Source organism: Mirounga angustirostris, unplaced genomic scaffold, assembly GCF_029215605.1.
Source record: "Mirounga angustirostris isolate CCGP_5_RB_7025 unplaced genomic scaffold, mMirAng1.0.hap1 SCAF_9, whole genome shotgun sequence".
In the NCBI taxonomy this organism is placed as follows: domain Eukaryota; kingdom Metazoa; phylum Chordata; class Mammalia; order Carnivora; family Phocidae; genus Mirounga; species Mirounga angustirostris.
Window position 1 is genome coordinate 39,293,220 of NW_026991717.1, and position 26,134 is coordinate 39,319,353.

A 26,134-nucleotide genomic window follows, 5' to 3' on the forward strand; every position below is an offset into this window, starting at 1 on the left:
CTACTACTTCTCATTATCACCGTGTCTTCACCTGTCTGTGAGTACCACGAGGATAGAGATCATGTAATTTGTGTTTCTGAGCTCCCAGCTGTAAGCAGAGCGGCTCCCACGCCGTCGTGGCCACATCTACCATATGCCGTGTGCCAAGCCGTGGCTGATCTTGTAAGGGCCTGCCCCAAAGTCCCAAAGCCAGGAAAGGGCACGGCTGGGACTTGAACCCAGGGCCTAGTGGTGCACAGCCCGTGCTCTTCAGCCGATTTTGCTGAAGAGGCTCAGCACACGCTGACTGAACTGAACTGAGCCCCTTGGAGAACAAGGAGAGCTAGGGTCTCTTAGACAGGAGTGTCTGAGGAGAGCATCTTGGGCCCTAGAAGGAGGAAGCAGCAGGAATCAGTACACCAGTGCTCCTCTCCCAGCTTCGGCAGGCGCTGACGATGAACACCAGACAGCACCAGCCCCACAGGGTACCTGCTCAGAGAGCACAGAGATGAAAGGAGGCGGGTGTCTGGGCAGTGTGGACCCGCCGAGGCTGTGACCTGGCTCCACTTGTTTATGCCCGCTGTGCGGCCCTTGGCCGCTCTCCTACCCTCTCTGAGCCTCTGTTCCCAAACTCTGTCCGTCCACAGAATGCAGGAATCCTAGAGAATGGACTGTGCTCTCGAGAAGCTTACAGTCTGGCTGGTCGAGGAAAGACACCCACATGCAGCTGAGCTCCCAACCCCCCTACGTGAGCCTATGTAGCTCCCTGCCTTTACTGGACCTTTCCCTCTAAAAATGAGGGGCTCCCCCTCACTGGCACAACTCTAAAGAAACAGCATGCTCTGACGACTGAGATACCAGCACGCACATCCAAGGTCAGACAAAGGGACAGCTCAGTCCCTATGACTGGCAGCTTATACCACACCTTGCATACAGTGGGTGCTTAATAAAGTGCTCAGTTATCCAATAGGCACTAGAACAGGATACCAGAGGGGAGTCATTGGTTCCTGAAAGAGCCAGCCCAGTGCTGCACCCCCCAGCCCCATGGCATGGGAGTGAAGCAGGCCTGGCTTCTAAAGCAACACAGCACCTCAGGCTCTCATTTAATGGCCCAACGCTCACTCAGCACCCAGCACGGAGCCTGATCTGGCTGCTCCTCACCCAGGGCCTAATGCTCCTTGTGTGGTGCTCATTCTGTTCTAGCCAAGAGAACCCTGCCCTCCTCCCTCAACCCTCCTCAGAATGCTCATGCCTATGTGGCCCTTTGTCCCTCAATTCCTTGAATTATGGCATATTCTACCTTCACATTGCCAAGAAGGGTTGTCTCCCAGCCACTCACACCTTAGTATGAATTTAACTAGCTAACCTTATTGTCCTCCCCCAAACTAGACTGAAATCAAAGGAACAGGAGAAAGACAGAGGTATTGCCATGGGGGGGCGGGGGCGGATAGCCTGAGGGGACTTTAGATAGTCAAGGGCAGCACCCCAGGCCCCGAGTTAGGCCAGGAATCCAGAGTGTCAAGCTTCTGAAGGCACCCCAAAAGGGCCTTCTAGGCTTTCAAGACTCTGGGCGTCAGTCTTCAGATCTAGTAGAAGCTCTGTATTCTGCCCCTCACTGAGCAATCTTGCTGGAGTCATCTGTCCCCTCTGAGCTTCAGTCTTCTGTTTAGCAGGGATCATGCACCTAGGAGCTACTCAACAGATTAGGTGAGTGTCCTGTCAACCACGCAGCAGGGCGCTGCAACCAGACCCTCTCCTGTCCTGCCGCCCATGTGTCCCTGCCTGCCCCAGCCATGACTGTGCCCAAAATGCCCACCATCCCCCTAAAGTGGCCTCAACAACAGGACAGGAAACTGAAGCAGAGACCTTGGAGCTGGATAAAAATAGGCAGACGGCGCAAGGCAACCGAGTGGGCTCTGTCCTGGGGCTGCAGACATTCTGCTCAAGAGAGGGGCCAGGCTCTCAGGAACAGGGGCCCCTCGGGACTCAGGGAGACAGAAGGGGCTGGGGAAGCTGGCCCGTGTGGGCTCAGGGTGGTCTGCACCACCCTGCCCAGTGGTGACAAGGATGAGCACTGAGCTCTATGCACCCCATCCCTGGTTCTTAAACAGGGCCAGGCTGTCCCCAGGCTCTTTGGATCACACTCCCTTGCCCCCACCCCCCACCAGGGTGTGTCTCTGGGAGGGGGATGGGAGCCCTAGCTGCGGAATGCCAGGCAGGACCCTAAGGGCAGGAGGGCTGGGCAGTCACACCGCTCAGGCTCCCAGCTGGAGCCTGCCACTTACAATTCAGGAATTTGGGCAGCTGGCCCAGCAGGGAGCCTCAGTTTCCCTATAAAATAGGGCGAATCACATCCGTCTCACTGGGTTGCCATAAGGAGTCAATGAGATGGAGGATGACCAGCTCTTAGCAAAGCACTAAGTAGTGAGTGTCAATAAGGTCAACTGTTGTCAGTAGCAGCAGTTATTATCTGTCCTTGAACATCAAACACCCTGGCCAGGCCCAACACATTCTGCCCGTCAGCTTTCTGACCTCACCTCCTGCCCTGCCCTTGGGCAGGCCCCGCATTCCATCCTAGCCGGATGACTCCTGCCTTCATCCACTGAGACCTGTCACCCCTCTGGGCCTTCCCCTCACCCTGCAGCGCCTCCCTCCCCGAGCCTGTCCTCCAGGGTGACAGCTACCGCCGCCCCAAGCCTAGGAGCTCCCAGGAGGCAAGGGCAGTGCCAACCCACTGGTCCTCTGAATCCCACAGGACGAGTAAGCTGGAAGAGCTGACCAGCGAGCCCCCAGAACGGGAGGAGATGAGTGACGTTCCTGGAAGGTGCCTGGGTGACCACACGGGGAACGCTCCACTCGCCTCGTGAGACAACCTCGAACTCCGACCAAAGCCCAGCAGACCCCATTTGATCCCCCCACCCCCACCCCTGAAACCCCAAACTTTCTCCCCAGTTCCCTCAGCCCCTCAGAATTCCAAGCCACTGGACGCCAAATTTTCTCATGCAAACCATGCGGGCCTCGTCCACAGTAAAGAGCAGCGGGGATCTGCTCACTGGCCAGTACCACACAGTGCTCTAGAATGACTAGGTGGTAATCCCAGACGTGGGGCCCCAAAGGCCGCCAAATCTAACAGCCCCCAGGGTCTCTGAACATCCCCTCCAGAAGGTGCTCTCTCCTGGTTCTTGTAGGTGCTCTGGGGTCTGCTCCTTTCTGACTGAGCCACACACCCAGCCAGCTCTGGGAGGACAGAGATCCAAAGAGACTGTATCTGCAAACAGACCCTGACCGTGGAACTCTAAAGCATCTCCGCAAATGGCAGTTTCCACCATTAACCAGGTGAGGGTGGAAGCAGAGAATGTGGAAAAATTACCCATCCATCTAGACGACCCATGCCGATGCAATCCACCTAAATTAAATACATTTTGAGGGCTGGCAGGGGCACAGAATCATGCATTCAGAAATACTGCTAAGCCTCCTGCTTCAAAATTATAGGCACAGAAGAAAAAGAATGGATTAAAATACTAAGTTCTTGTGCTCATTTGGTAAGGTCTTTCAGGGAAAGGCATTATAACCAAGTAGGGGCCAAAAGGCATAGAAGAAAACCCCAATCAGAGGGGCCACCAGAGACCAGAAGGCAAGGGGACCCACTATGGGACCCTGGGCAAGTCACTTCCTGCTCCAGCTTCTCGTTTTCCCATCTTTGAAACAGGCGTACCTGTTTCATCTCCCACGGTTGTGATGGAATACGGAATGAATCGGGAAGGGCTCGGACCTGGGAAATGGCCAGGCAGCCACGTGCAGCCAGCATCGTGTCCCCCTTAGTCATGGGATGAGGATGGCAAGAATCACAGCCAGAACTTCACGCGGGGGAATGGAGGCTTTGGAGGTACATGCAGCCCTTGCAGAAAAGGGGGACAGGACAGCAGTCAGGAGCACAGTGGCATGGTGGCGAATGACTCTGCCACTATGTGACCCGGGGCCAGTACTTTACTGTTCTGAGACCATGCATGTACAGGGCCGGGGCAGCGGACACGGCCAGAAGGAAACACTCCATAAACAGCTATGGTCACTGCTGTCGCCATTATGCCCCAGGCGTGGGGCAGGGGAAGAACAGCTCGGATGCACACAGAGGCTCTCACCCGGGGAGCCAGCCATGCCCACTTGGGAAGAAGCACCACCAGCCTGAGTGGCTGTCACGCCACGCAGCACAGACCCAGGCCACAAGCCCCAGCTGTCTTCCTAGCACACCCATCCGCCATGCTCCCAAAGGGTCCCACAGACCTCTGCACCAGAGTCCCTCCTGGCCCCCGATGACCCCAGGTCACGGCCAACCTCTCGTTTCTTAAGGAAAGCTAGGTTTAGCTATTCTCAGGAATGGGAGGATCCCTGTGGCCAACTTTTCATTGCAGGGGCTTGGGGGACTCCAAACTGGGGTTCTCTCTGCTTCCTAGCCCAGCATCCACCGCTCAGGGAGAGACATGGAAACCACCAGCCTTTGGCAAAATCCTCGCTTGCCAGACCCTCCCCCAAGCTCGTTCTACCCACTCGATTTCCCCCTCTTCTGACCTTCCACGTCTGTCCTTCCCCAGAGTGCGGAGAGGAGGAAAAAGCCACAAAGATAAATGTATACAAACACATGTGTTTTGGAGTCTCTCAGCAGCTGGGACAAGAGGCTCCCCTGCTAAACAGAGGGATGGAGGGTCATGCTAGGCTTTCACCAGGCCCACGAGAGACAAGGTGGAGACAACTGGTGAGCACATGGCCCAGCAAGCACTTTCCAAGTGACCAACTTTAGATCTCACTCGTACAGATCGTTCTTAACCCCAAGGACGCCGGCAACGAAGACAGTGAATCTTCCAATCCAAGAGGTGGGAGGAAATGGGAAAAGAAAAGGAGAGAGGAAATCAAAAAGGCCTCCATCAAGCTCCCCGCCCCCACCTGTCCCCTTCTGTGAAGTTCAACACAACAGCACCGTGCAAGGACAGAAATGCCAACCTGAGAATTCACCCGGGGCGGTGATGAGGGAGTTGGTGGCCTCCATTTCAGTGTAAGACAATGTGGAATCAGATAGATCTACGGAGGAAAGAGAAAGACAACTTAGTCGGCGGTGGGGCACTCCTCTCTTTTCTTCTCTCTCACGCATCTGTGTGTGTGTGTGCGTGTGCACGTGTGTGTGCATGCAAGTGCTTGCAAAGGGCACCGTGTCCCTCCCAGCTTTCTGATGCCACTCTGTAACCTCGTCCCATGATCACACGAGACCAAGCCAGCCCGCCCTGGAACTCCACTGGAAAATGCTGAGTCTTGCAGCCTTGGCACCTGAAAAAGTCTCAACTACTCTGACCACAGAAATAACCCAAGTTCAGGGGACTGAGCAAGTAGCAACTTGGAGCATCCGTGGGTAAGGTTAAATTAAGCCCCTAAACAATTCATAGTTGCTGCGCTTAATTACCACCATTAAAATTCTTAAAGTTGTTCCTTCTTGCTTCCTTCCTTTCTTCCTTCCTTCCTTCCTTCCTCCCGCTGGAGCTGGGGAAGCTCTGTTTTAACAAGTTACCAGCCACCCTCACTCTGTCCCACCTGCACCCCTCTAATTAAGGGCTCAAGCATTTGCTCCCAGATTAACTTTTTTTCCCCTCTTCCTTCCCTCCTCCATTCCTTAATATCCAAACCTGCTCACAGGGCAACTTTCAATGCCTGGACTGTGTTTTTGTTTTGTTTTGTTTTGTTTTGTTTTTTTAAGGCTTTTTTTTTTTTTTAAGTAATTTTAAGTACTTCATATGGTGCACATTATTTGTTTTCCCCTGTCTTCAGTGCAGTGAGTGAGATGGGGAAAGGAAAATCTTTTGCACGTTTTCTCTGGAACACTGAGCTGCTACCCAGACAAGCCGATGCCTTTTTGGGCAGGCGGACTCGCAAAATTTTTCCTCTGCTCCCAGCCACGAGGTGTTGTCCGTGTGAAGGAGTCATAAGGCATGTTCTGTGAGGCTGACAGCTCATCACCTTCTTACCCAGCTCAACCCAGGTCTGGCTCAGCTGGTCCCACCTGGCTCAGGAGAGCCACTCCAAGCTGGGGATTCCTGGGACTAAAACCGTTAGCCAAGGCCCTGGCTAGCTAGAATTCCACTGGATCTGTAGGATTTTTTTTCCCCCTTTTACCACAAGGTTTGGGGAACGGGAAGATGAAACATTAACCAATTTGGGGTTTTTGTTTTGTTTTGTTTGTTTCCCACTTGCCAGATGCTGACTGGGTGTTCTGGGTTTTATTTTGTTTTTTTGGTCTCATGTGATCACAGAGGCTTAGAAGTGAACTGACTTTTTGTTTATGAAAAAGCAACAATGCAAGGAAAAGAAAATAATACAAAAAATAGCTCGGACTATTTATCGGGGCACGAAAAAGTTATCTGCTGGTAAAACGTGCCAGGAGGGAAATAAGGACAGATGGAAAAATCTCTTTAAAATAAAAATAAGACCCACAATGCCCAAGTGGGAACTTCTTAAGAGAGTTTTGCTTTTCAGATCTATTGGTCCCGAAGTGTTCAGCGCCCTGAGTCTTGCTGCTACTTCTTGTCTGAAGTAACATCATCGCAGGCTGAACCTTATTTCTAAGGGAGCCGCTAGAGAGCCCACGTGGACACCTTAGTGAGTGAGGGTCCCCAGAGTGGGAATGGTTTCCACCTTTCAAGGCTCTTGAGGCCCTACTGTGCATTCTTCCAAAGCCTCCCATTTACTGCTTCTAGTGACCCCTGACATTGGAAGCAGCGCAGTGGCTGGTAGAGAAAAGAACACTCCCCACCTTGATCACTGCTCAAGCCCCACGGAGGGACCCTGTCTGGAAGCCAGGGTCCCAGGTTTGAGTCCCACCTCTGCCACCAGTCATAAAAATCAGGGCTCACCAACTTTTTCTGCAAAGGGCCCCCGTCATAAATCAAACTTTCAGCCTTGCGAGCCACAGGATCTCTGTGACAGCAACTCAACTGTGTCGCTGGAGTATAGAAACAGCGAGAGACAATGTGGGAGTGGGGGAACACGGCCATGTTCCAGCAGGACTTTTTGTATGGATGCTAGACTTTGAATTTCATGTCATCTTCACGCGTCAGGAAATAGTACTCTTTTGATTTTTTTTTTAACCATCTAAAAAAGTGCAAACCAACCTTAGCTCACAAGCCATACAAAAACAGGTGGTAGGCCATAGTTTGCAGACTCCTGAGCTGTGTGACCACCAGCGGGTGTCACTTCCTCTTTCTAGGCCTCAGTTGTCCCATTTGTAAAATAACCGAGACACCTGTTGATTTCCAAATGGTCACTCTGCAGGGCCAGGCACTGTCCTGATTTTTGCTGCTTCATCTCAGGCTGACCCGCAATTCCTCAGGGCAATGATCCTTGACATTCAAACAGAGGGGCTACATTTACTGAGAACATTTGGGTTGTTTGGGTTTTTTTTTTCCTCCTTCCTCTAATGGAACTAGGGATCTTCTAAGCGACTAGTGCAATTATGTTGACTCGGGAAATGCTGAGACAGGCCCATGAGGGAGGGATGGAGAACGGCTGAGTCGAACAGGGGGCTGCTTCGTGGGTTTCGGCCTCAGCCCTGCTGCTCATTAGCTGGGGGGCCCTCTTCGTCCCTCAGCCAGATCCCTCATCTGTGAAGTGACAGGGTCCCACCAGATGACCTCTTCGGTTCCCCGGAGAACTAAAAAAAGCTCCTCCATCCACGGGATGACCAGACGTGGGGAGAAACAATGAGGAAGTTGCCATCATTAAACCACTGACTCAAACACCGTCATGGGACAGCCTCTGTCCCCCTTGACCAAAGAGGTCAAACTCCTGAGCGGACCTGGGGGGGCGCTTCTCATTCCACAGGGGGGCCTGGAAAGCAAACTGGCCTGGATGCCTGAGAGTCTGTGTCACTTAGGAGTGACCTCCCAGACGATGCTGACAGAGGCTACTGGGAAGAGGCCCTTACCAAAAACAAAACAAAACCCACTTCTTGTGGTCACTTGGTGGAATGTATTAGCATCACTGCCATGCTAGCTGACTTCGAGAGCCTGAATCCCACGGGAACTGCCTGGGAAACAAACTTGCTCTCCTGATACTGGTAAAGCCGAACTAACTGGCCCCACCCCTGGGATCCTCCACTGGAGGGTACAGCAGGGCCAGAGAACAAGCCATCGCCACTTTCAAAACCACATGCCTCTACTCCAGAATCTGAGCTGCTCGTCTAGCCCCAAGGTTTTCCAGAACACCCGTTCTGCCTCCAAATGGGACCTGCCTAAAACGATGACCAGCTCCACTGAGCGCACAGAGGGGACGGACCATGCCAGCGACTTCCTGCACCGACACACAAGCTGTCTCCATGGTCCCACTGTTGTTTCTGCCCAGGTGAACTTCTTGGCTTAACATGGGGAGAAGCACACCACTCCTCTCCACAGTGACTTCATGCTCTACCTATCTGTCATAGTGCTAATTACTGCAAGCTAAAAGGAGAGCAACCGAGGGCTGGGGAAGGGAGAGAGGAAAAGGGAGAAACACCAACCCATCTCCAATGAGGTGCTTAAGCCAAAACCCATTCATTTCCCACAGGCCCATGTTTAAAGGTCACAGAGAGGTTAATGATGAGCGGAGGAATTTCGAGATGTAAATAGCCCGCTGCAGAGCCTGGGTCTGCTTTGGCCCAAGTGTAGGTGTGTTTGTAAAACTTCGCCCCAGCGCAAAGGCAGCCAGGCCTGCTTTTCGCCCCCTCCTTCCCTCCAGCCCTTCGGCACTGAGGCTGCACCCCCCCCCCCCCCCGCCCCTGGATTGAAAGGGAGCTGGGTGGGAAGGAGGACACACTTACCCAGTGGCTTGTACTCGTCGCGAGGAGACAGCCGAGAATAGGGGGGTGGTGGTGATTCTGGAAGACAGGAGACACAACACGTCACGGCTGGGGCAGGGGAGGTCACACCTGGGGGTTCGACCTGGCTTTTGATGATTGGTGTCCTCAAATAATAAGCCCAGCCCCCAGAAAACTCTTTCCCCACCACCTCTCTTTACCCAACGGGGAAGGCCACAGGCTTGGGGTACAGACCCAGACTCAAGCCCTCATCTGCCCCCTTTGGCTGTGTGACCTCAGGCAAGTTACTACTTCCCTTCTCTGAGCCTGTCTCCTCAGCTCTGAAATAGGGATAATAACCATCAAGACCTGCCAGGTTTGCCAGGAGGGCAAACGAAGATAATATATGTAAAACAGCTCTTGGTACTCTGGAAAAGTACCTGTACAAACACTAACTGTTGTTACAACAAATGAAACATGGGTGCAGTGAGAGTCAGAGCTAGGATACCTGCCTGATAAAACGCAGGATGCTCTGTTAAATTTCAAGTTTGGATACATATGGCATAATTTCTAGTATACGTATGTCCCTCGCCCTGTTTGGGACATACGTATACTAAAAGATTATGTGCTGTTTTTAACAGAAATTCAAATTCAGCTAGGCATTGTCCTTTTATTGGCTAAATTTGGCAACTCTAATCAGAACTGAGTGTGAGAGACACAGAAGCTCCTTTCCAAATAAGCTGCATTATAACTGACATTCTTCGGGGGCAGGGAGGAGGGCAAGACTGGCTAGAGCCCAGGAAGGCAACCCAGCTTCCCAGATGGGAGACCTTAAGCCAGTGACTTCCAGCTAGCTCTCGGCCTCAGTCTCCCACTTTGTAAAGAGAAGGGGTGCACCCCAAGCTCTCCCTGGCCTCCCGGCTCAGACCCTCTGTGATTCCTTATTGTCTATGGTATTTTTCTTTTGGTTTCCTTTCATTTGCCTAAAATACTCCTCCTTAAAAACATGTATTTTGTCTTCAGAAGAATTCCTTAGCCTCTTGCTTTAGGGGAAGTAACAATTTGCTAAACTAAGTAACAATTTGCATGAATGAAATGACCCTTCATTTTCCCTAAATGAAACTAAACACCACCAAATCGCAAAAGAAAACAAACCCTCAGTGGTAGTAAAGCGGTAATAACTATTATTAGGCAGGTATCAGTAATGACACAAGGGGTAATAAGTGTTTTTCGCAATTATAATAAGGCACAATTCGTTGTAGGAGCGTTTGTTTTCCTCTGCACACCCAGTGCAGCTTCACTTCTTCCCCACCCAGCTTCTCCAGCCTGAAATTACTTCAACAAAGTCAAGGCTCTGAGGTCTAGAAACAGGGAATCTTTTGTGGACAGGCGTTTGGGAGAAGGAAAAGTGAATCATGGAAGAGCCACTGGGAGAGAAGCAAACATTTGCTGAATGCCTGTGTCTTTCTCCACACCAGGCATTTTCAACTTCATTTATTGTTAAGTAATTGCATTCTTTTGGATCTTAGGTACAGCGTGGTTAATCACGCTTCTGGGCACTTCTTATTTCATCCTTTCTCAAAAATAAATAAGGTGGCCATTCTCATTCCCATTTTACAGATGAGAAGACTGACTTACCCAGTTTCCCCCCCAGCCAATCATGGTGGAACTGGAATCGGGGCCCAGGCCCTGACTCTGCTCTACATCCCAAGGACACAGGCAACAAGAGGCACCTTGTATTACACCCCTTCACCCCAGTCATCAGTCCATCACGTGCACAGAAAGTGCTCGGTCAACATGTGCGGACAAAGACGATGGTGACCAGGATAATGGAGAGGTGGGGGCCTCTGCAGACAAAGGTGTGGAGAACGAAGACCTAGAGGCTGAAAGGAGTGACCCAAAGGAGCCCCCCAACAAGACTCCAGGAAGGCAACTATTTGCCTTCAGTAGGAGCCACTTGGCCCACTGGTCCACAGGGTCTTGGAGGGGCGAGAGACCAGACCTGAGTGAAGACCGGCCTCTCAGGACAAGAGGCAAAATGCAAGTGGGGCTACAGCTCCACAGGGAAAGAGAACTGAGGCGGGCACTCCCACTGCACAGTGAGCACGGAGGCCCGGCCGGGGGAGGTGACTGCCCCAGGGCCACACAGCAAACTGGTGGGAGAACCAGAGCCACAGCCAGAAGCCAGGTCTCCTGATCCCCAGCCTCATGCCCTGTCCACTCCCCCACTCACTTATCAGAAGGCCTGTAATTCCTGTGTTAGGGTTCCTTCTGCAAAAATCTGATTGGCTGAGGCTCAGGCCACACACGGTGGGGCGCTCTGGACAACTGGCCTCCCAGATCTGTCCCCCAAAAGTGAAACTTGGCAGCAATGGGCAGTGGCGGCTGGAGTCAAGCCACTGTCACCAACCCCAGCATTTCTCCCAGGGGCTGTTTATCTGGGACCCAAAATGTGGAGGGCAAGAAGGGCTATCAAAGTCCCCTCTTGAAGGAGCCGCCCGAGACTCCCACCACCCACGGCCACTCCCGGGCTGGGTGTGTCCTAATGTGAATGAGGCAGAAAGCAAATCTATAAATTTGAAACGTCCCTCACACCAGCTTGTGAGGAACTGCAAAGCTTTTAGGAGGGACTTGACCAGGCCCCCATTTGCTCCAGCAAAATGGTTCGCACAGAACTGCTGAACAACTTCAGAGGCTGGAAGCTGAATGCTAAATTCCATCCTGGGCAAGTTAAAAAGTATGAAGGCTTATGGACTCCACCCCAAGACACAGGGATTTATAATGTCACATGTTCACCCAGCTCAACTGCTCCTTTTAACTGGTTCGGGCACCTGGGGTCCAGCCAGGTAAAGGACCTGTCCAAGAAAGGTCCACAGAAAGGCAGGAGATGTTATTTTACTTCTGCAAAACAAAGTGGAAGGCCAGGTGGGGACCAATACGGAGTTACCTTTTTTTTCAAACAATTGAGTTCTCATTCACATACCCTAAGGTTCACTCTTTTAAAGTGTGTAATTCAGTGTTTTTTAGTATACTGAGAGTTGTGAGACCAACACCACCATGTAATTACTGGACATTTTCCTCACCCCAAAGAAGCCCTGTCCCGTTAGCAGTCAGTCCCTATTCCCTCAACCCCCAAACCCTAGACAACCACAAATCTACTTTCAGTCCCTATGGATCTGCTTATTCTGGACATTTCACACTAATAGGTTTACATAGTATGTGGCCCTTTGTGTCTGGCTTCTTTCCCTTGGCGTATGCTTTCAAGGCTCGCCCGAGCTGCAGCATCCACGAACTCTTTTATGGCTGAATGATATTCCGTTGTATGGCTGGTTAGCCATTCCTCAGCTAATGGACATTTAGACTTTCTCCATTTTTTGACTACTAGGAATAATAATGATGCTATGACCAGTCCTGGGTGACCTTTAACTGGCACCGCCGCTTCACTCCCAACACTTCCCGGCCCCACGGATCTGGGTGAGGGGAGCCCCAGGTCACTAACTCAGGTGGGCAAGGCGGGTACTCAGGTGGGAGACAAAAGGTCAGAAGAGCAAGTGTGGGCTGCCTCCAGGCCCTCTATCCAGTCCCCTCTTAGGAGCCACCTCAGCACTTACAGAAGTTGTATTGATTTTTCAGTAGTAACTTAGATGCTCTAAACTTGAAGGGGAGAGCTCCTAGAACCCTGCGGGCCCCTCTAAAAGAAATGGACATGAGAGAGAGAGAGACATCAGACACTCCAGCCTCAGGCATCAACTGCAGGAATCTCCTCCAACTTCCTTCAGAAGTAAGCAGTCAGCCAGGGGCCGAGCGTACCAGAAGGTTAGTGCTCAGCTCAGCTCAGCTCAGACGGGCCTCTGGTTAGCCCCCAGGGGGTACTTAGCCTTTTGGGATCTAGACCATAATTCTAAAGCCAGGAGAGTTCTCTGCCTCTCCCAGCGCCTGGTAATGTTTCAGTTTGGGACAATGCCTTCCATGCCCCGTCTCTGCAGTCCAGCATCTCCCTTAGGAAAGGATCCACATGCATCCCTGGGCCTCCCAGTCGCCACCCTCCCAGGGGTGGCTGTGGCGGCGGGAGGGGGCCTCCCAAGCAACAGTCCCCTCCACCCCCAGAACCTGAAGGCTCAACCCCCAAGCCCGGGTTGGGAGCCTCGGAAAAGGAGCTCCTGGCGCTTTAAGGCCGGCAGAGCCTAATTGCCCAGATTCCCCCGGCAGCCAGATAAACAGCGCAGCCGGCTGGCGCCAGCAAGAAGCAAACTGCACATTATCACCCCTTCCTCACCTCCAAGGAGGAGCTCCGAGGAGCAGGGCGGGCAGGCCGAGGGGCCGCCAGAGGGGCGGGGCAGGGGCTTGGAAGCCCAACTTGAAATTGATCTCATTTCAAAGGGATAATGCCAGGCCAAATAAAAGGAAAACTTTTTAGCCCATTCTAATTCCTATAGTCCTGGCCTGGGAACCCTGTGTTTTCCTAGGCGGCCTCCTCCAGTCGTTTAGAAGTTCGCTCTTGCTCTGTCTCTTTCCCTGGCGCAATTTGGATAATAGTAATTTACTGAATATAATTACAGAAAAAAAAAAAGTGGTGGAGCAAAGAGCAGGAGATTTATTCCAAAGTTAATAGATACTTTCAGGAGAAAGGAGCTGTATAAACACAGGTTAGAACTGTGATTAAAGTATTTCTCCACATTTCCGTCCACATAGGCACCGAGCTCAGTGAACTGGCTTTTCCCGGGACAGAAAGACACACAAGAGGGAAGGGGAGCTGGGCCTGACTCCCATGGGGACGGAGGTGCTGGACAGAGCCGGGCATAGAGGGAGGACCCCCACTCTCTGAGACAAGCATGGGGGAGAGAGCAGGGCAGGGGAGGCAGGCCTGGGTCCCCTGGAATCTGCCCATCAGACCCCAGGGATTCTGTCCACCGCCTCACTTTACACGTGGGAAAAGAGGCCCAAAGAGGGGAACTGGCCCCACTGTCCCAAAGCAAGCTGATGGATGGGAGCAGGGTTCGCTCTGAGCAGCAGGGATCAGCACTGCCCAGAAAGGGGCCTCCTGGCCACCTGGGCTCCCTGTGGGGGTCCGGTGGGCACTGGGGTGACTGGTAGGGTGCCCCTCAGTTGGCCTGCTGGGTATTCGGGTGTACTCTCCAGCTACGTGCCTGCTCTCCCTGAGTGTGTCTGTCCATCTGTCTGTCTGCCTGCCTGCCCGCCCCACTGCCCCAACCCTCTTCCCCCAGAGCCCTGGAAGGAGCAGTCTCCTTATCAGGATGCGCACGGCTGAGCTCCAGCTATGCACCCGCCCAGCTCCAGGAGCCAGGCTGGCGGCCAGGCAGCAGGGGTGGGGTGGGCAGCAAAGGGCTCCCCAGTTCTCAGTCCCAGCGGCCCAAGCCATCAGGCAGGGGATGAAGCAAGAGGGTCAACCTGGCACCTACTGAAAACTCTTCCCAGACCATCAGTCTTCCCAACTGCCCCAGGGTGGCCTGAATGGGGGGAGGGGGGAGGGCTGGCAAAGAGGAACAGAACAGACACAGCCCCTGCAACAGTGCCTCCTTTTGGGATGAGGGAGGGAGTCAAGTACCAATGCTCAGTCTAGAATTAGATGTGGAGAATATTCCTAGAGCCACCCACTCACCAGTAGGGAGACTGTGAGGGGAGGTTACTCATCCAAGGTCAAGCTTACTAGAGACCCTGGGACCAGGGCTTTGGGACGAACTGTTCCACTGCAGCTGTACCCCCCCCCCCCAAATTGGCCAAACTTGAACCACCACCTAAGTTGGCTTCTAATCCAGGGAGGGAGGGGTGTGCATCCCTTCTGGCTCACACACCTGAGCCTGCCTGGCACCTTGACTCTCAGCTGGCCCTCTCCGCCTCCTCCTCTCTGCCCACCACCTCCTGGAGTCCATCTCCAGATAGAATTATGGAGCTCCTGGAGGGGATCCTGTTACCTACACATCCCACAGCGCTCTGATAGTTCAGACCCAATGACCTGGCCCTTCTTCCCCCGTCTCTGCCCCATCTCCCCAGGGAAGATTATGTTTCTTAAGGGCATGGGTCCTACTCATATTTCTACTCTCCCTGCTATAGCACCCAGCGCCATGCCTGGCACAGAGTAAGTGCTCAACAAATATCTGTGGGCAGACTGACCTGGTAAGAGAGAAAGTAGTTGCCAAGACCTGCTAAAAGCACAGAGCGGGCCCCGCCAATTATCTCCCACGCAACAAAAATGACTGGGGACAGGGCAACCACAAACAGGGCCCCCCTCTCCAGAGTTAGGGAGGAGACAGGGTGGCAGAGAGGAGGAAGCCACTTCCAGGAGAAGCTGTCTGGAAGAGGAACAAGGGGCACACAAAGCCTACCATGGGCCACAGGTCCGGAACTGCCAAAAGCCCTCGAGTCACGCCTGGAGTGACCATGTGGGGACCAGGGCAGCCAGGTCAATGCTGCTTCACCCCCACCCCCACCCCATTAGTGCTCTCTCTTCAGGAACCGCGGAGATACCTGCCTTTCCCCTCTAGCCACTACCCTACATGTGAATAAGACATCTGGGACAAATCCTGGGCCCACCGTCCCCTTCCACACTGGGAGTCCAGAGATCTGTGATCTGACCCTCTATGTGCTCCCAGGCTAGATGCTGACTCTCCAGAGGGGACAGAGACTGGAGGAGTTCAGAGCCCTCCCAGGCCCAACAGCCTTTAATCTTCCAGCAGTCCCACCCCCACAGGAACCCAATGCCACCTGATGCATACACCCCTAAGATGCTATGGGCTGAAATGTGTGAGCCCTGCAGTGCAGAGGTCAGAGCAGGGGAACTGCAAGCTTCTGGGGCCTGCCAGAAGCCTCCACCTGTCCTTACCTCTGCTCCAGAACCCAGGGCCTGCTCAGGTAATCAGGGCTGGGGGTAGGGTGTGTGCGGGAAATCCCAGGAAGAGAACAAAGAAGGGAGGCAGTTCGCAGAGATAAGTAAAATTAATATCTGGCTTCCTCGCCTCCTCCACCTCTAGACCCTCAACTCTAGAAACACTGGACACAGAACTGACAATGAGGAGGACGGCGGGGGCCCTGATATTTGACACCCAAGGGATGCCGGGAGCAATCAGGGCAAGGTGGTCTCCACTCTGAGAGAGCTTTGCTCCAAACTATACAAAGGAACCAGTGTGACAATTTATGAACACTTTTGTCTCTAGACATGAATTGTCTACGCCCAATTTCACAACTTGTATCTACCTGGACATAGGAAAGTACAGCATAGGAATAAGCATATGTACACAAATGCTACAGGCCTGGGCACAGACTGGGGGGGGGAAGGGGGGGCTGGACGACACTCGTGTTCGGCTTCTCCTAGGCCTGCCCTCCTCTTTCACCGTCTATGAAGTTGCAGCCTACGTTGGTCCCTGAAGCTGCAGAGCAAACTCGAATGCACACCCTTGCAAATTTGCCCGAGTCTTAAGAAGAAGGTGCCATTGGACACGTGTGCCCCGATACCCACTTCCCGGGCCGTCCTGCCTCCAGGGGCACCGGCGGGTGCAGCCGCAGATCCGCCCGCCCGCCCGCCCGCCCGCGGTGTCCCGGACCGAAAGGCCTCGGAACGGGGCGGGGAGGGGAAGCCCCGGCCCCGCCGGCGCGCGCGCTCACCTGGCCCGCAGAGCCGGCTGAAGTGGTAGGGGTTGCAGCACACGGTGGGCCCGTCGGCGGCGGCGGCGAAGCTGTGGCAGCCGCACAGGGGCTTCAGCTCCACGGCGTGCTGCAGGTCGGGCCAGCGGAAGAGGCGGCCGAGCAGCAGCTGCGGCGGCGCGGGCTGGCCGCCCAGGCGGAGGTCGGCGCGCGGCACCAGCACGCAGCCGCCCGGCACGCCGCCGCGGGACTCCACCGCCTCCAGCAGCGTGTCCAGCGAGCGCTCCTTGAGCCGCTTCAGCAGCGAGTACGTGACCGTCTTGAGTTCCTGCTCGAGCAGCAGCAGCCGCGAGCGGGCTTCGCGACTCCGCCCGCCGCCCGCCGCCTCCAGGACCGCCCCGGCCAGGGGGTCGCCGGCGTCCCGCGGCGCGCCCGCGGCGTCCCGCTCCGAGAAGAGACAGCAAGTCACCGTCTCGCAGTCACTTTCGGGCAGCCAGCCCGGGCCTCCCGGCCCCGCCACGTCCAGCGGGGAGCCCCCGGCGCCGGCCCCCGGCTCCGACATGGGCCTCGGGGGGCCCCCTGCGCGCCGGCGCCTCCCCGCGCCCTGGGCGCCTCGCTGTCCCACCGCGTCCCGGGGCCGCCGCGGGGCTACCGGGCGGACTTCGGAGCGGCCGCAGCCTCCGCCTTCTCGTGCCCGCGGGGCCGGCTCAGCTCGGCTGCCCAAGCTCCCATCCTCGTCGTCGACGCCGCCGCCGCCGCCGCCTTCCTCCCGGTCGGGGACCACACGACTTCGCCAAAGTCGCCGCACCAGCCCCGAGCGTTTGGACCTGAACATACGATATCCTTTGGCGCCGGGGGTGGGAGGGAGGCGGTCTCCGGTTACCGGGGGTCCGTTCCCTCAGCGAGGCGCCGGCTGCGCGGGCCGCAGCCCCACATGAAGCTCCGCCGCCGGGCGCCGTGCAGATCGCGCACAGCCTGTCGTCGAAGGGGCGCCGCAGGGCTGCAACATGAGGGAGCTCGCCGGGCCGGGACGGCGGGGAACACGCGCGCGCCGAGCCGCAGTCCGCGCGGGGCCAGCGGCTACATGGACCCCGGCGGCCCGGCTACTCAGCAACTCCAGCCCCGGCGCTGGAGGGGGACTGCAGGCGGCGCCCCGCCAGAAAGACCCCGCATGGGCCGGCGAGCCTTCAAAAGTTGCGCGGCTGGTCCATGAGCACAAAGCGCTCGCGCCGAACCCCCCAGGTGTCGAGGCAGCCCTGCTTTTAAAACCCAAGCGCTTAACTACATGGGCTTTTCCTGCAGGATCCGAAAGGCAGGCTTGTTGATACCCTCAGCTTCCTCCTTACTCCCTGCAAACAGAAAAGGAAAAAAAAAAAAAAAAAGGAAAGAAAGAAAAAGAAACCCCAAACAAAACCAAAATCCTGGAATTGCATGCACGAAAAGCCAACTCCGTCTCAGGTCCCAGGCGCTAGATGCACTTGGAGCAAGTTTCTCCTGAACGCGGGTGTCAACACATGAGTGGAAACTGTAAAAATCCCAAAGAGCTGTTGGGAATCCTTAATTAAAAATGCAATCCACCGAGGCAGAGGTCGCTGCCCGCCCCACGCTGCGCTCGGACGCCCGGGGCGCCGCGGCTGCAGAGGTCGTCCCCCTCCCCCCTCCACAAAAAGTGCCTCCCGGTGGCCCCGCGGTCCCTGCGAGGTCTGGCGAGGCAGCGCCCGGCGGCTCTTTCTCTCGGCTCGGCTCCCTCGCTCGCTCCCCCGCTCGGCTCTCTCTCTCTTTTTTGTTCTCCTCAAACGCACACTGAGGGCCCCCGGAGGAGCGCCGCGGAGTCATTGGCTGCCTCCCATCATATGCCAGTCTAGACACTTTGGCGGCTCCGCGGCGCTGATTGTTGCGCAAACAAGGTTTCAAGTTTCTTAACTCTTAAAGGAGAACACGTCCCATTGCAGGGCCCGAGGCTCCGAGGGGCCGGCTCCCGGGGCGGGCCGAGCCCGGGCTCCCGCCCCACGCTCGCCCCGGCACCCCCGCCCCGAGCCTGACAGCGCCCACGGCCCGCTTTCTGGCCCGCGTTGCGCCGCGGGCACAGATACGAGCGAGCACACGCACACGCCCGCGCGCGCGCGCACACACACACACGCGAGTTACACAAACCACGGGTGAGCGGCCGAGGGCTCGGTAGACCCACTGAGACTTGGATGCAAACGGGGCGCTTTGCCTCTCCCTGGCTTGTGCACAAACTTGCAAACACACATTGCACTTCAGAGTTGGTCCAAACCCCCATCCCAGGGAAGGCTCATAAAAATGGGTGTGCGTGTGTGCCTTCCCGGCTTGAGTCCCTTGGGAGCAGGGGGAGGCTCATTTGTTGGGGTAGCAGGATCTTCCGTGATGGCACCAGGTCTCCACACCCCCTGCGCAGTCAGGGGTCGCTCTGCTGGGCCAAATGGGGGACTTGGGACGCTTGGCGCACGGGGACTCCAGGCTTGCCGGAGGTAGGGAGTTGCAGGGGGTGGGGTAAAGGCGGGGAGTGTCTCCTCTCCGACTCTTCACGGTCGCCACGGCCCTCCCTCGGAGCTAGGCGGACCGCCAGCCGTCCCGGGCCCCCTCGAGGCCGGGTGCTTCCTCCTCCCCTTCCCCCAACTGATTCTCTGCACCACCGAGAGGGATGTGGGTAGGGGTCGTGCTTTCCCCCCGCTACGTTTCCCCAAGGAAATGGGGGTGGGTTGGGGGCAGGGTCCCGCCCGAGCGGGCCCGGAGCTGGCTGGAGGGGCGCGGCTGCAGCAGCGGGCCGCCCGGCGCAGGAAGGGTTAAGGCCGCTCCTGCCCCTGGAGCCGGCGCGGCGGGGTACCTCCTCGGGCGCGCTCGCTCGTCCGAGGGTGGCAAAAGTTCAAGCTTGTAAAGTCAGGATTGGTCCCGCGCGGAGGGAAAAAAGGCCTGGTCCCCCCCTCCCCCCCCGGGCGCGGCGCCGATTGGTCCGGCCGTGGGGCGGGCACCGCCCTCTCCCCGGCTCGCGGCGGCCCCGCCCCCGACACGACGCCCCGCCCCTTTCCGGGCAGGAGCCCTGCCCCGCACTGAATGAAAGAAATTCCGCTACTCTCATTGGCCCGGGGCTGGGCGCCATTCCCCCGCGGGGGCCGCGGGGGCCGCGGGGGCGCTGGCGCGCGGGTCTCCCCCGGGGGTGCCCACGTGCGGGGCTGGCCCCTTGAGTGTGCGGCCCTGAGAGTACCCCCGGGCCCTGAGTCTGCGTGAGCGCTGGGGGAAGGGCGGTATATTCTGGAAGGACTCAAAACCATTTGCTGAGCTTTTACCTGGAGCCAGGTACTGTTCGCGCTGCGCTCTCCGAGAGAAGTGGTTGTTCTCTCGAAAGGAGCTTCCTCACCCCCATCCCCTGCTGCTTTGGCCAAATCAAAATAGCTGCCACCTTCTTGTTTGAAAAATGGGGATGACGATGCCTGCCCTGCGTTCTTCACTGGACCGTGAAGATCCTAGGAGATAGTGCATTTTAAGCGCACAAATCCAAGTGAACAGCAAGATGAATTTTCGCAGGTGAATACAACACTTGTGTAACCAACACCCAGAAGCCCCTCTCGTGGTCCCTTTCAGTCATTTCTCGCCCCCCGGGGGGGGGGGGAATACAAAGAGAAACTCAATGCAATGTATTTTCTTTTATCAGGGTAGTTGCTGGTCTGGCTGTGGATTGCAGTAAGGACTCCTATTACGGGCAAGACAATGTTTCAGGCATCATAAGGATTCAGTCATTGAATTCCCGCAACAACCTTGATAGGTTCTATTACTATTTCCATTTTACAGAAGAGGAAACCGAGGCGCAGGAACTTGCCATTTAATTTGCCACTGACATGAAGGTAGTGTTGAGAGTGCATAAACCAGTATGTATGCTCACCCTCAACAGCTAGAGAGTGGTGTGTGGGTCTGTGTTGCCAGAGCACACCCTCCAGGGCAGTGACTTTCAAAATGTGATCCATTGGACCTGCTGAATCAAAGTATGATGGGGTGAGGCCCCAAAGGCCACTTTACACTTTGGGGGGAGATATGGTTGTTACCACTATTTTACAGATAAGGACACTGAGGCACAGAGACTTTAACGTGCACAAGCTTTTAGATAGTTGCAGAGGGGAGATTTGAACCCAACCAACTGGGGGGGGGGCGCTGGTTTGCAGGTATGTGGGAAGCAATGGTAATGGGGCAGCAGGCTGGGGGGGGTTACCTTCCTAGGGAGGGCTACCTTCTTCTCTGGGCGGTAACTCAAAGTTTGGTTTCTGCTCTTGCTCATGCAGAGCTGTGACATTAGAGGTGGGGTGCCATTAGGTGCCTGCTGGATGCCATATGAGGAACACCGAAACCAGAGTCTCATGTTCCTGAGTTCAGTACTGACCTTCCTTAAACCTCCCTTGGCTTTATGAGCCTCTGGGTCTTCGTCTGTAAAATGGGAATAGGAATCATGTTTGAGGCTGTTACCAAAATTAAACGACATGAGGACCCAGAGTCATCCCTCATTACAGGAAGATGCCTCTTAGTGGAGATAGTATCAGGAAGGGAAGGGCCGTGACAGCTCCATTGTCCTTGGATTCCCAGGGCCCATCCGGCCTAGCACCCGCCTGCACTGCCACCACTAGAGGGTGTGTGAGAGGCCGGCAGGGCAGGGCCTATGAGCTAAGGCCTAACTAAGGGCACCCTCCTAGATGGCCCTGTGCAAAACAAGCTCCAGTTCCCTGGGGATGTAGGAGAGGAGGAAAGTGGGCTCCCAGCTGCTGCTCCTCAGGTCTCTGCAGCCACATTTCTCACAAAGCAACTCACAAAGAATGAATCCTAACCCCTCAGCATCAAATCGACCCCCCCCCGTTATTCCAGTATTTTCCCAAAATACCCTGTGCTTTCGCTTTACAATGCTTCTCACCATTCATAACCACACAATTCCATGTCCATTCTCCTCTGCTTCTGGAATGTAAGCCCCACGTGGGGAAAGATGGTGACGCTATGAGGCACCAGGCACCCGCATCAGCACTGAGTGGAGTGGAGTCAGACGCAGGCCATTTGAGACCACCCTGTGCCATCAAGGAAGGTCATTCACACAAGACAGCATCTTGCCCCATTCCTTCTCTCCAGTCCCTAGCCCAGTGCCTGTCACATAGTAGGCACTCATTAAGAATCTGTGAGGTGGTTGAATTCAAATCTCTCACTTAGCCAAGCTTCATGCTCATCATCATCCTGTACCAAACATTTATATGCACTATCTCATCAAATCCCCCCAAAAAACCGACACAGTGAAGAAGTTATCATTCTTACTAGACCTGTTTTGTAGAGAAGGAAACAGAGAGCTTTAGTAATTTGTCTCTGGTCACACAGCCCATAGGTGGCAGAGTTGGGACTTGAACCCAAGCCTCCTTGAGGTGAGTGTTCATCTTCTTAACATCTGATCCTGGAAAAGAAAACGCGGTCCTTTGCCCTTGGGAAGTTTCCGTGTGAGCTGGGAAGACACAAGGCATGAAACAGCAGAAATCATGTAAGGCAGCACTTGCTTCTTGGTGGTGGGAAGAGGCGAGCTCCAGGGGTGACTGTTTAAAGGGCTAGGGATCCTGCAGTAAACAAAACACAAAATTCCTAAGCTCAAGGAGTCTAGTGGGAGGACAGACCATAAACAAAACAATCAGGTATATGGTGTTTTGGAAGGTAAAGGTGCCAAGGTTAAAAATAAGGCAGAGAAGAGGAGAGAGGAATGCCAGGAGAGGGTAGGTGTGGTTCAGAGAAAGTGGTCAGGAAACGCTTCCCTGGGAAGGTGACATTTGAACAAAGTCCTGATTGTGGGGGTTGGGGGGGACCACTATGGCGAAACAATGTTCTAGGCACAGAGAACAGCAAGTACAAGGTTCCGAAGGTGGGAATGTGCCTGGCGTGTTCCAGGACCATCAGAGAGGTGATAATAGGTGAGAAATACTGGGGGACAGATTGAAGGGTCCCACAGGCCATTTAGGGGTCTTTGGCTAGTTCTCTGAACAAGTAGAGCACCCCTAGAGGTTCTGAGAAGGGGAGGGTCATGTTCTGCCTTGTTTTAGCTGGCTCCCTCTAGTGGCCATGTGGAGACCAGACTGTGGGGGGACAGCTGGGAGCAGGGACCTGGTGAGAGGTTGTCCCTGTGGTCCAGGAGAGACCACGCTGGCTTGGGGACAGGCGGTTGGATCCTGGACATATTTGAAGATAGAACCAGCATGATCTGCTGTTACAGATCTGAGTGTGAAAGAACATCTCAACAGTGAACACATGTTATTGACGCTTATTTGCTTAATTTTTAAAATCAATTCACTCTTACTCCGCCTTGTCATAAGCAGTAATATCCATGGAGTCGCAAATGTGCTAGTTATATTTATCACTTTAAATACATAAAATATGTTTGCACATCAACTAAAATTAGCCCGGGGACCACCTGGATACATGCAATGCTGAGGATACCGTTTTAACCAAGTGCTAATCTCACCCACTTTCAGGCTTTTTTGCTTGTTTATTTGCTTGCTTTTTTACTACTTTCTCGCAGAAAGGATGATTTTTTTTCCTGTCTATAATTAGGTCCTGTCTATAATTAGGGGACCCATTACCATAGCCCCTGTGCTTTGAATGCTGGTTTTACTCTGGCCACTCCAAGCAACCTCTGCCCGGGCAGTACAGAGTGGTCGTTCTTCACCATTATTTTGTCAAACCCAACAGACCTGGGTTCAAATCCTCTTCAGCCACCTCTTAGCTGTGTGGCCTTGGGCAACTTCCTCCACCTCCTAGGATAACCCTTCCAACCAGATGCTATGCTCATGCCCAGGTGATAGATTCCAGATGGGGAGCTTGAGACATAAATGGTAATAAAAATATTGGGAGACTGTTTTAAAGATTAAAATGCTTAGCACAGTGTCTGGCACCTAATAAATGCTCAGTAAATGATAGTAGCTGTGATTAGTGAAATGAGCATGGAGTCAGTCTTTACCAGGATAAGCCTGGGTAAACAGGGTTATTAAAACTAGCCTCTGGGAGACTCATCTGTAAAGTGTACCTACCTGCCCGAGGTGGGAGTGAGAGGAGTTAAGTTCTTCCACACAGTAGGACTCAGCAGCCCACCGTGAGAAGTGACCCGGAGAAGGAAGGCCAGCTGTGTAAGGGAACTGAGAGAATCATCCCTTTCCAATGCTACGGAGTACACCCTTTGGGCTGCACCTAATCCTCCACTCTCTAAGCAGCCTTTCACCAGTGCAGAGCAGAAGGGGGCAGGGATGGGGGTGCCTGGGGAGAGCACCTAGTACCAGGTGAAGAGGGTTACTTACCCAAGATCACAGGGCCAACTGCAGGGAGCCAGGAATCCAGTCAAGTTTTTTCTGATTCCCAGGGTTCCTTGCTCCCCTTCCCAATGCTCACGGCCCAAGTGCATATCAGATATGGTGCAGGAAGTAGGAGGGCAGGCTCTGGGGTCAGACTGCATGGCTTCTAATCCTGGTTCTGCCCCTTACAAAGTGGCCTTGGTCCCATTGCTGATGCTTGCTGAATTTCATCTCCCCCTCCGTAATGGCTGTACCTACGTCATAGAGGCCATTGTGAGTATTGACTGAGATTATTGCGCAAAGCATTTAGAGCTGTTACTCTCAGCTCCGTGTGGATGACACGGGAGAGAGGGCTGCGCCTTGAACATTATCAACTTTCAGAAATACAGAATGAATGAATGAATGAATGAATGAATGAATGAATGGGTGAAGCGCTGCAAACCTCATGATCATTAAGAGGGCTGGAGGCGGTTGCGCAGAGGTCAGAGGGAGGACTGTGGATTTACTGCAGGGCAGCTGGGTTACCCCAACCCGTCGGTAATCCACGTCCTTCTCAGGCTGGGCGACTCGGGGGGCTTCTTGAAGTCAAAGAGTGCATTTGACTCAGAGATGTTAGAGAAGGGACATCTGGGTGGCTCAGTCAGTTAGCATCTGACTCTCCATCTCAGCTCAGATCTTGATCTCAGAGTCGTGAGTTCAAGGCCCATGTTGGGCTCCGCGCTGGGTGTGGAGCCTACTTAACAAAAAAAAGTTGGAGAAATTTATTTTTATATTGTAATGTATTCCACATTTAATATTAAAGCTAACCCAGATATATCAAGGAATAGAACGCAAGATTCCCATGAGCTTTTGACAGAGAAGGAAGACTTCCAAAGAATGGCACCATTATCAGGATCAGACCACTGCCCCGACCTGACCCTGAGCCTCCTGGATGAGGCTCACTCCCTCAGCCTTCAGGGGAATACAGGGACCCTCACTGAAGAGATAACGCCCAGGAACAAGGCTCATTTTATACTTCAACAGGTTTCTACTGGGCACTTGCTAGAGGCCAAAGGCATTTTGTGACGATACATACAGTTATGTAATATCCCTCGGGGTCTGGGAATTTATTCAAAGACATGACTGCGTTCAGCCATTCCTCTACACCACCATGGCCAGAGAGAGCCATTCAGGTCCCACCTCATATCCCCCTCCCACCACATGAACCCTGAACAAGAGAGGGTTCTGCTCCTCAGAACGCCCCACAGTTCCCCTGTGTCCTCTGTGACATCCAGTCTTCACACATGCTGATCCTTCTGCTGGAATGCCCTTCCTTCTTTTCCTCTGAACAAACATTTCCTCTCTCTCCCCAGTGAGAGGCCCAAGGCTAGTTTCCTTGCACTGTCCTGGCATTTTGACATCCCTCCTTCCTGGGGCTGGGAATGATTTGTCTGCGTCTGAGAGCCCCTCAAGAGCTCAGCCTGAGTGCTCCTCATCTCTCTACCCCTCGCCGAGCACCCAGGAGGTGCTAGAAATGGGGGGAGTGGGGATTTCATTTTTGATCGATACGGCCAAATAGGCCTCCTCATAGAAGCTTCCCGACATCCCCTCCCTGTAGCAATGCCCACAGCTGTTGACGCTGGGGCTCTGCTTTCTACAGACAGCCTGCAGATGTGCCTGCTCGGGACTGAAATGCTGTATACATACAGTTACATCTGTACCACTCCAAGAGCGGGGAGTTACACTCTCTCACTTCGCTTTGTAAGAAAGCGATTGTGAACCACCTTAACTTTATCAGTAGAGGATCTAGTTAAATAAATGATGGCCTATCATCCTGTTAAAAAGAGGCGGCCTTCAGGATGAAAAGATCAAGATCCCAAATGACCAACAACAATGCGGGCAGGATGCTACAATTTGCACAATATTTTTTTTAAGTATCGTGCGCATATGCATACAATGTCTTTGGGAAGACAGCTGATCAAGGCGGTTGTCTGTGGGGTTGGAGAGGTTGGCTGGGGTTGGAAGCCAGGTGAGATGGAGGTTATTTTTCAACCCCTAACTGTTTGGTTGTTTTGTTTTGCTTGCTCGCTTGTTTTAAGTCATTCTATTAAATAGATATTGCTTACGCACGGTACAAAATCTAAACAAGACCAAAGGTTCAGTCCAAAAGAAGCCTCCCTCTCTTTCCTGCCTCCAGCCCTCCTGGTTTGCCCTCTTTGGTACCTTCTGGAATCTTTGCCCTGTGGACAGAATTACCCACTCAAAAATAATTAAATCCAATATATTTTTTAAAACAACTGAACTGGGGCTCCTGGGTGGTGTATTCAGTTAAGTGTCCGACTCTTGGTTTCAGCTCAGGTTGTGATCTCAGGGCTCTGGGATCGAGCCCCTCATGGGGCTCTGCACTCAAGCGTGGAGTCTGCCTGAATTTCTCTCTCTCCCTCTCCTTCTGTCC

General features: G+C 54.1%; 1 protein-coding gene and 1 long non-coding RNA gene across 3 annotated transcripts in view; both read right to left on the reverse strand.

The window, feature by feature from the left end:
- Positions 1–19,202, reverse strand: part of SMAD6 (SMAD family member 6) — a 76,654-nt gene extending 57,452 nt beyond the window's left edge. The window contains exons 1-3 of one of the 2 annotated variants that reach the window (XM_045899819.3): positions 16,409–19,060; positions 8,813–8,869; positions 4,975–5,052 (exon numbers count right to left, since the gene is read on the reverse strand). In XM_045899819.3, coding sequence (XP_045755775.1) covers positions 4,975–5,052; positions 8,813–8,869; positions 16,409–17,222 — 949 coding nt within the window. In that variant the 5' untranslated portion in view covers positions 17,223–19,060. Of the gene's footprint in view, positions 1–4,974; positions 5,053–8,812; positions 8,870–16,408 lie in introns of both variants that reach the window. The other variant, XM_045899820.3, reaches the window with a different exon arrangement.
- Positions 19,203–20,927: 1,725 nt separating this feature from the next.
- On the reverse strand, positions 20,928–26,114 carry LOC135361561 (uncharacterized). Its single transcript, XR_010404982.1, has 3 exons — positions 24,143–26,114; positions 23,707–23,954; positions 20,928–21,981 (listed from the first exon to the last, which is right to left on the reverse strand). It is a non-coding gene; the product is annotated as an uncharacterized LOC135361561 (long non-coding RNA).
- Between the last annotated feature and the right edge of the window lie 20 nt (positions 26,115–26,134).